The sequence below is a fragment of the Ictalurus furcatus genome, chromosome 24 (genome assembly GCF_023375685.1).
Source record: "Ictalurus furcatus strain D&B chromosome 24, Billie_1.0, whole genome shotgun sequence".
NCBI classification, from domain to species: Eukaryota; Metazoa; Chordata; class Actinopteri; order Siluriformes; family Ictaluridae; genus Ictalurus; species Ictalurus furcatus.
Window position 1 is genome coordinate 6,897,533 of NC_071278.1, and position 9,979 is coordinate 6,907,511.

General features: G+C 38.8%; 1 protein-coding gene and 1 long non-coding RNA gene across 5 annotated transcripts in view; one reads left to right on the forward strand and one right to left on the reverse strand.

Annotated features, from left to right (window-relative positions):
* Positions 1-1,596: 1,596 nt before the first annotated feature.
* LOC128600507 (uncharacterized) lies at positions 1,597-6,677 on the reverse strand. Its single transcript, XR_008384566.1, has 3 exons — positions 6,592-6,677; positions 5,897-5,972; positions 1,597-4,612 (listed from the first exon to the last, which is right to left on the reverse strand). It is a non-coding gene; the product is annotated as an uncharacterized LOC128600507 (long non-coding RNA).
* A 103-nt stretch (positions 6,678-6,780) lies between these two features.
* cbx3a (chromobox homolog 3a (HP1 gamma homolog, Drosophila)) overlaps positions 6,781-9,979 on the forward strand; it is a 10,231-nt gene continuing 7,032 nt past the window's right edge. The window contains exons 1-2 of one of the 4 annotated variants that reach the window (XM_053613049.1): positions 6,781-7,149; positions 9,023-9,162. In XM_053613049.1, coding sequence (XP_053469024.1) covers positions 6,781-7,149; positions 9,023-9,162 — 509 coding nt within the window. Of the gene's footprint in view, positions 7,150-7,398; positions 7,563-7,698; positions 8,107-9,022; positions 9,163-9,979 lie in introns of those variants that run through there. The other 3 variants (XM_053613051.1, XM_053613050.1, XM_053613052.1) reach the window with 3 other exon arrangements.

Below are 9,979 nucleotides of genomic sequence, written 5' to 3' on the forward strand. Positions count from 1 at the left end.
GTGGGCATGGTATTCACATTTTTGTCTGCATTAATGTTCCCAGCATTTGCCCCTTGACCTGTATCTCTCTCCATTTGAGGCCAAACAGCCTGATGAAAATTTTTGTGTACTGTGCATTGGTTAGTTTGCATGTTGTCCAGTGCTTGCATGTCATTTGAGTTACTATATCCTTCCTGGCAGATTGAACCAATCTGGCCATTTTCCTCTGACCGCTCAACAACAAAGCGTTTCAGAATTGTCGCTCATTTCGTGTGTTTTTTTGTTGTTTTTTTTGCACCACTCTGTGTAAACCCTTGTGTCTGAAAATCCCAGGAAATCAGCAGTTTCTGAAATACTTAAACCAGCCCACCTGGCACCAACAATCATGCCACACTCAAAGTCACAGAGATCACACTTTTTCATTCTGATGTTTGATGTGAACATTAGTTGAAGCTCTTGACGTGACTCTGCATGATGATAACAGCTTGACTGTGTAGCTGTACAGATGTTCCTAATAAAGTGCTGTGTCTCTGAAATACAATAATAAGCATATGTAAGCTATAAAGAATCAAATCAGTGTTTGAAAATAGCATACACACTTAGTTAATCAACATAAATGAAACATAAAAATCTTTATATTTCCACAGTTACAAGGTTGTACAGACAAGCAGTGATCCCTTAATAATAGCACCTCTATCAGATCAGATCAATTTATACACTTTAATCATTCTGCAATATAAGATTCTTAAAACTTTTTTTTTTTTAATTTTGTGGAGTTTTTTGTGATTGTTGCAGCCAAAATGCTTGATTTAACTGCAGCTTTTCTTTTTTTTTTAAATTTGCTATGCAACTTGTAAAGTTTTTTGTGGAAAACTACTTGAATTGCAAGAATTGTCTTGCATGGTCTTTCGCAGTGATATTGTTTGTCAGTGAGACCTTTTAATCTCATCAAGCTGTACTCGTGTTCGACACACATGAATTGAAGAGGGTTTTGACTGAATGGATGTCACATGACACATCTTGGCCAAAATCTGCAGAAAATCTGCAGTCATTAAACTCCTCCAAATATTGCGGCGTTTCCTTGATTTTGTGTTCATTTCTGCAATCGCAAAATCACAAAATCCCGGAGGGACTATCAAACGAAGCTTCTGAAGTCTTAGAAACTTTCTAATGGTTTAAAAACTATTTTTTGAGTGCACTCAATATGCATGTTTAGAAAATTATAGTTCACCTTTCCATCAAGTAAAAAAAGGAGTTCCTCAAGGATCTATTTTAGCTCCCCTTTTGTTTTCTATTTTTATCAATGACTTAGGCTTTGGAGTGGATTCAGCTAATGTACATCTGTATGCTGACGACACGATCATTCATACTGCAGCATCATCTTTAAATCAAACTCTACTGAACTTACAGAATGCATTATACAACATTCTATGTCACCGTTGTTGAAATTGATTTTAAATTTTAAAAAAAGACAAAATACATGATTTTTAGTCGTACTCATTCTAAGGTAAGAGTAAATCAAATGTGGTCATTTCAACTTTAGATGGAACAAACATTGAAAGAGTTAGCTCTTATAAATACTTAAGTATATGGTTGGATGAAAAACTAGCTTTTAATGTACACTTTGATTATCTGCTGAAGAAGCTTAAACCAAAATTGGGGTTCTTTTATCGTTAAAAAACTGCTTTCCTTATGAGTCTAGAAAGAAAATAGTGGAGAGTACTTTTTTTTAATCTATAATTGATTATGGTGACCTTGCTAGTTTTTGCTAGTTTTCAGCTTAACCTTTATTAAGGAAACTGTACTGTGTCTATCATGCAGCATTACACTTTGTTTGTGGTACAGATTCACGTACTCATCACTGTATACTATATGAATCATTGGGATGGACATCTTTGCATCATAGGAGGAAACTGCATATGTATATGTTCATTGCTAAGGCACTTCTAGGTAAATTGCTCTTATATTTTTAATCTCCTAACTTTTTATACAAATAGTTATTGTACTAGATCTCAATCACACATTCGGTTAAACGTTCCACAGGTATACTCAGAATTTGGCAAACATGCTTTTTCTTTTCATGCTCCCTGGGCCTGGAACGAGCTGCAACATGTAATTAAACTAGAGATACTGTCACCTCTGAATACTTTTAAATGTCTTTTGCAAATTGTGTTAAAGGAGTCTTCTAAGTGCTTTTCTTGACTTTAGTCTTATTAATTGTTTTGTACGAGTTTTTTTTTTTGTGATTATCTCTGTGTGAAACTCTACGTGATGCCATCTTGACCAGGTCTCCCTGGAAAAAGACATTGTGATATCTCAATGGGACTTCCTGGTTAAATAAAGGATAAAATAAAATAAAATAAAAAAATAAAATAAAATATGAGCGGTGGCTCCATGGGCTTCATTTCACCCTGGCACTGGTTGGAGCAGGGGATATTCCACTGAGCGGGGATTATTTGAAATAGCCTAATTTTTAGGTGAGCAAAAGTATAGGAACAGATAGGCTGAGCGTAAATTAAAGTAAATAACACTTAATATTCGCTTGCTTGCAATAACTACATCAAGCCACGAAAATAAAACACACACAGGAGTTCGTCCGTCGATTTCGAGAAAGACTGAAGTTTCCATTTCCGCCTCCATTATGGAGAACATATGGGGACTCGACTTGCGCGTGAATTGGATAATAGTGAGGAAGACTTGCGCAGCATCGGCCTCACTCTCACTTCCTGGTGACCCAGTGGCAAGACTGAGTCAAGATGACTGAAGATGGCCCCCAGGCGCAGTGATTCATACACTACAGACACTTTGGAAACGCCAATCCGCCTACCATGCATGTCTTTGGCCTGGGGGAGGAAACCGGAGTGCCGGAGGTGTGAGGCAAACGTGCTAACCCCTAAGCCACCATGCACCCAAAACACACACACACACGCGGATAAATCAACCTTTTTAGCCTAAGTCAAAAACTTCAGAGACAGAGAGTTTAGATGATGTCAAAAAGTAAATAAACTTTATTGAAAACCAATAAAGTGTGACAGTCTGCAGAAAGTCCGAATTATGCAAACACACACAGCCCTTTATATACCTTCCTCCACAGCGTAGTCATTGTAGGCGGGGTTTTGCGTTTCCTCAGGTAAACATCCTGCGTGAAGTTGGCCCCCCCACCAACGCAAAACGTCAGCAAAATATTCTCAATCGTTTGTGCTGGTTTGTGCCGTAAAAATTTTCGTTTGTGTTCCTTCGGTTCAGGAGATATTAAAAGAATATTTATAGGTAATTCTGAGGTCACTCAGCCCCCCCCCCACATGCTCCAAATTCACCCCAAATAGGCTCAATCGTTTGTGCTTCGTTTGTGTTGATAAAATTTTCGTTTTTAAAATATTAGACGTTTAATTATGGTGCGGTGACGTCACCAGCCCCACACATGCTCCAAGTTCACTCCAAATAGGCTCGTTTGTTTGTGCTTCGTTTGTGCCAATAAACGCTTCATTTGTGCTGCTTCGGATTTGGAGATATTAAAAGAATATTTATAGGTCATTTTGGGGTCACCCCCCATGCTCCAAGTTCATTCAAAATAGTCTCAATCGTTTGTGCTTCGTTTGTGCAGACAAAAGTTTCGTTTGTGCTGCTTCCGTTTATAAAATATTAGACATTGACTTATAGGTGCAAATCTCCTCGGTCTGAGCACACTTTTACAATCAAACTGCCTAAGACTTTTTCAAGAGAAATCATATCATCATTTGGTCAATAAACAATTCTCTTTACTTCATTCACTGGTCTCTCATGATTGAACTTTTCATTTATTTACAAGGAGAATAATCTGCTACACTTCACTGCCACCACTAGTGCGACACTTCTGTTCACGATGCTCTTGTGGAAATTACTGTTGTTAGTCCAGGAAAAGTTACTAAATCAAAACTCTGGCCAGTGTAAGTACAATTTTTTAACACTGTCAGAATATTATTAGTTAACTTCAATCATAATGGTACAACATTCAAAGAGCTAAGATTGTCAATGTTTCTTGAACAGAAAACTCATTGTTAATACTAGTATGGCTAATGGAGCTATGAAATGCTAATTACAGCTGCACATGGTACCCATGTTAGTTTTTTGAATACATTGTGCATCTAAGGGTCAACATTACCATATTGATCCTAATATAAGATATAATATCCGTATATATTATTACTATATTTTCCTTGTATTCTGGCAAATACAGTAAGTAATACATGAAAACAAGTTTACAGTGTATGACATTTTTTGCATCAGGATCTTCCACCAGACCGCGGTGGAAGAAGGCCTTAACCTTCCGGAGTCCCGCTGCCTCAGGCCAATCCAAAGTCCGTCACAGTGTCCCTCTGCATTCAAGACAGACTCTATCTCAGGAAAAGTGCTCTGTGTAGGCAAAGTTTCTCACAGTTACAGTCTGGGAGAACTTCTGTGGATTGACACTGACCTGGGAAGCACCTCCACAGAATTTTCTTTGTGTGAATTTCCCTCCAATCTGATGCTCCAAGGAGAGAGATTTACTTTAAGGGCAGTCACTGCTTTCAGAGGAGGCTTAACCCAGGATGCTCTTGGACATTATGTGGCCTACTGCAGGAGGTCTCCATGTGTCTGGGAGATGTATGATGACCTGAGAAGTGGAGTGACAGGAATGTCAGAAACAAACAAAATATGCCCACATGCTGTGTTACACACAAAAGACTGATTGCATTGTTTAAATTTAAATACTTTCACAAATTCAAGTATTTTTGTTCTAAGTGTTTTTAAGTTTTTAAAGGTCCATTATTTGTGTCAAAGGATGTTTGATAGTTCACAGTAATTCAATTTCACAAGTAAAATCATTTTGCTTAAATCTTAATTTATTGAGTCATCTAAGTCATTAAATTTCCACACACACACATTATATATATATATATATATATATATATATATATATATATATATATATATATATATATATATATATATTACACACACACACACACACGGCCTATGTATGTATAAACAGAGCTACAGCAAACAGATTATGGTGCGTGTATTTATTTACGACATATTACGACTGTTATTCTCATAGCAACATATACAGTAACAAGTGAAAACACTTATCTTGGAGTTCGTGTTACATTTCACACAGCCTGTGATCCGCTGTGTCCCTTAAAAGTTGAAAACGCACAGTGGATAGGTAACAATTACGTGAATGCGACTATTTAATGTGATTTGTCGTTTGGATTTTACCTTGTTACTTCAACTGTATTGTTAAAAAAAAAATAAAAAAAATAATAAAAAAAGACAGTCGGCAAAAACCGGCACAAACGATTGAGACTATTTCGGGTTAATTTGGAGCATGTGTGGGGCTGGTGACGTCATCTCATAGAACTTAATGCCTAATATTTTATAAACGGAAGCAGCACAAACTAAACTTTTGTCGGCACAAACGATTGAGACTATTTTGAATGAACTTGGAGCATGGGGGGTGACCCCACAATGACCTACAAATATTCTTTTAATATCTCCAAATCCGAAGCAGCACAAACCAGCACAAACGAAGCACAAACAAACGAGCCTATTTGGAGTGAACTTGGAGCATGTGTGGGGCTGGTGACGTCACCGCACCATAATTAAATGTCTAATATTTTAAAAACGAAAGCAGCACAAACAATTGAGAATATTTTGCTGACGTTTTGCGTTGGGGGGGCCAACTTCACGCAGGTATTAAACCAGACCAATCCTCTTTGCCACAATTAAATATTCATGTCGATGTGTTATCTTATATTTGTGGAGCATGCGCAGTTAGTTGTTTTTTTCTCAAAACGATTTCATGTCGTCATGGTTTCTTCTTTTTTTTTAAAAAAAAAAAAAAAAAAAGGAGAAGAAGAAGAAAAAAAGGGTTTCACACAGGCTTGTGTGTCCTGACCTTGATCCACACTCGCCTTTTTTTGAAGTCTTATCCTAGCTCGTTAGTTGGTATCGGGCCTCAAAGTTAATTGCGTCTGTGGAGGAAGATACAGGCTGGTACAATTACTGTGCAGTAAGACACAGAGTTCATGCAACTCAATCCACACTCAGAATATAGTGGATCAAACACTATTCTATGGATTTAGATTATGCTTCTAACTATTGATTATACATATAGATTATGCTTTTTAACTAATATTGATTATTCAATTACGCTTAAGTAATAATTCTAAATGTTGGTTATACATATTGAATACACTTCATTAACATATCCAAATGTTAGTTACACATATTGATTACGCTTCATAAATATTTTCAATAACACACACAGATAGAGAGAGTATGCTAACGCCTTCTTCTTCTTCTTGTAACGTTTTAATTTTTTTGGAGGTTGGTAAACCAGTTTTCTGTGCATTTGACCCCCCAAAAAAAGCCCGGGTATGTATTTCCGCTGGAATTTCAGTTACTACTCGAGCTTCCGGTATAGTATTCTTCGATAGCAAACTATAGTATTAGTAGTAAACTATTTGTCATATTTCGATTAACTGGCGACCACATATATCATAATATATTATTAACTGTAGTAACATAGCATTTTAGTGTACGATATGAAACCATAATGTTTTAGTAATGAGTTCACGAAGCTTTAAATACCTTCGGTGTGAAGGTGCATCATCTCGATATTGTTGTGTCCCGTTATGTAAGACATCCTCAAGATTTAATACTGTGCTTAGTTTTCATAATTTCCCTTTGGACGAGGAAACACGCAAAAAGTGGATTCACAATATCCGGCGCGAGGATTTTAAAGTCACTCCTAATACACGAGTCTGTAGTCGTCACTTCATGCGTGAAGATTTGATTGAGCCATCCACTCCCACCGGACGCCGATTACTGAAGAAAGGAGCTGTACCCACTCTGTTCCAGTGGAACAACTATTCCACTTCAGCACCAAGCAGCACCGGGCTATGGCAGAGGAGAGAAGCTGACACTCCACAAAACGGAGATCCTGTGTCTGTGGACGTCCAGCATCAGGAGCATGATTATTGTTATCTCGTTCCGGCAGAAGTTGATCCTGCTTTAGATCAGACTGAAGATCCCCAAAAGGACGTGGAGTGTCTGAGGAGACAGGTGGAAGAGCTGTCTGTCGGTTTCACAAACGCAGATAATCCTAAATCCCAACACAAGATTTTGGATAAATCTGCTCTGTGCAAGGTTCGTTTTGAAGCTTAGCCTAACGGTCATGGTCCTGTATATTACACATAAATACTATAATTAGCCATATTTTATACTGTTTATCTACGCTTTGATTGCACTGCGGCGGAACAGTTGTTCCTGAGTATTGTTTCCGCCCGATGGACGGACCAGTCACTTCTGTGTGCAACACTCTGGCTGCGTCCGAACCCGCATACTTACTTACTTACTTACTGTATAGTAGGCGAAAAGCAGTATGACAGAGGGGTAGTATATCCGGTGAGAAATACCCGGATGGCGTACTGCTTCCGGCGAGATTTTGAAGTATGGAACCGATGGACACTACGCGCGTCAAGCAATCCCTTAATACAACGGGACTGGTTCGGACGAGCTCAGAAAAAAGCAAAGCCGAAGACAGAGTCGGTTCTTTTAAAGTATTGAACATTGGTTAAACAGGACTTATTTAACAATACCCGAATAAATTGTTAACTTGTTTAAGATTGTTGTATTTATGATTACGTCGAAGGTCACATGACAATGCTAACTAACATGGCGGATGTAGTATGTCCGAGATTGTAGTCATAATACACACACATACTGATTATAAGTACGTACTGTTTCAACGGCAATGCACTATGTCCTGTCATAGTGCGCGATTTCAGTTTGTTATGACATAATAATGACATGAAAGACGGGGGAAATGATTTGTCTAAATCTCTCGGCAGTTTGGGGTTTAAAAGCATATCGACTAGTTAAGCCGGGTTGTATTTGGGGACGTGAGCGACTTCGGCGCACGGTGTCGACGTTGCGTAATGACGCAGGGGGGCGTGGCCTTGTCCAGCACGCGCACGTTCTGAAGCGGGGTCGCGTCTATAAGCGGCATTAAGGCTTCTGCTTAATGTCGAGTCGTTGGTGAAAGCTGTAGAGAAGTGCCTTATAACATCGGTTCTGTAGAGTTGGTTTTTAAGCAAGCTAAAAGTAAGTGGATGTTATGAATAGTCTGCGTTAGAATAAGCAGATGTTTGCCTTTGTTTCCGTGAGAGTTTGTTGTTGGTTTCAGTCGGGTTTTTGTCTTGGTACTCCGCTTTTGTTGGCTTGTTTTCGCGCCCATGCGGCAGCACAGCCTGGTCCACTCCATGTTCTCTTCACCACGTCTCCGAACCAGCTCTGTCGACACACCTTTGGGTTTTTAAAGGTGTTGCTACGTTTGCAGGTTACTGTGGATAATCTGCTGCAGATACTTGTATTCGTGATTCTATATGATGGCCTTAATGTTTGTTAGCAGGTTTCGTAGCCGTGCTTGTTGGCTAATAGCCCAGTGACTGACCTACATGCAGGCTTAAGAAAGCTTCACAACCGCTATATAACCGTACATAACTGTTTAATTCATTCAATTTGATCAGACCTTCACCTTTTAAAAAAGTGTTATGAATGAATGAGTACGCGGCCTGTTCTTTTGAACCTCTCAGCAGTTAGCTTAGCTGGATGCTAGTATGAGCGGCTGCAGTGAAGTGAAATTCATCCACGACTAGCTAACTGTGTTCCTAGTGTACATTAATCACTCTTAGTGCTTCTGTATTAATTATTTAATAAATATATCTATCTGTGCGCGTTATTGCGTTGGTTAGCTAGCAGTGGTTTACCGGTTTATTCCGGTCCAAGCGCGCAGCTATTATCTGGTTAGTTAGCTTAGCATGCTAGAAAAGATTGTTTTATTACTGGTGTTGTTACAGATGCCCGATATTAATTCGGCCTGCACATGAGCCATGTATAAGCCTATAGGCCTTAGAGCTAAACTGGGCGGGGGTTGTGAATTTTTATATATATATATAAATAATAATAGCGCGTGTGTGTGTGAGTATAAAGCTGATCCCGTATTAATGTGTCTTTTTAGCTTGGTATGGGAAAGAAGCAGACCAGCAAATCCAAGAAGGAGATGGAGGAGCCAGAAGAGTTTGTGGTGGAGAAGGTAATGGACCAGCGGTTGGTGAATGGAAAAGTCGAGTTTTTCCTCAAGTGGAAAGGCTTCCCAGAGTAAGTATTTTCTCAGAGACTACACTGCAAGAGCTTTGACTACAATTAAATGACCAGCATAAATACTCAATGTTTTTCTCACTTACAGCAGGTTAAGTTTAGTTCACATTGCTCCGACAAACGTGTTTATCAGCGCCATCTGTGAACGTGTTCAATTGGTGAAAACAAACACCAACAGACAGGATTCAGTCAGAGTGTCGGTCGTGGACTGTCTGAGCATTGTGATGCGTGATTCTTCTTCAAATCCTGACTAATCTGACTTGGTCAAGATACATTGCCATGACAACGTGGCAAGCGTCCCTGAAAACTCCATAGAAACGAAAGCTTGCGAAATTGTTGTTGTGGGTAAAATGGCAGATTTCTAGACTAATCCGAAAGAAGAGGATAAATTGTGTGTCTGTTATTTAAATAAAATTGTTTATTTTGATCCCTGTTAAGGATTATCTACTCCTGGTGTTTTGGTTTTAATCAGGCTCATCCTCTAACGATATACCATCTTCTGTATTCTGTTTCATGAAGTAAGAAAATTGCGATAAATGTTTATAACTTGCATTTGTGTCATAATATTGTTCATAATGATATAAAAATGGTCTTAGCTTTATCAAATAGCCTACCTTAAGATGTCTGAGTTGTTGAAACCGCTTGGCGTGTAAACCGAGCAACATTTTGAAAGCTTGGCACGTCCTCTGTCTGCAGATCTCCTGTATGAATGTGAGTAAGTGCCCTGTCTCTCGCGTCACAACAACCAAGACTTCAGCCACAACCTCTTTCCTTTCACTATGTCTCTTTTCAGGTGAATAACGGCACGTAAAGATAC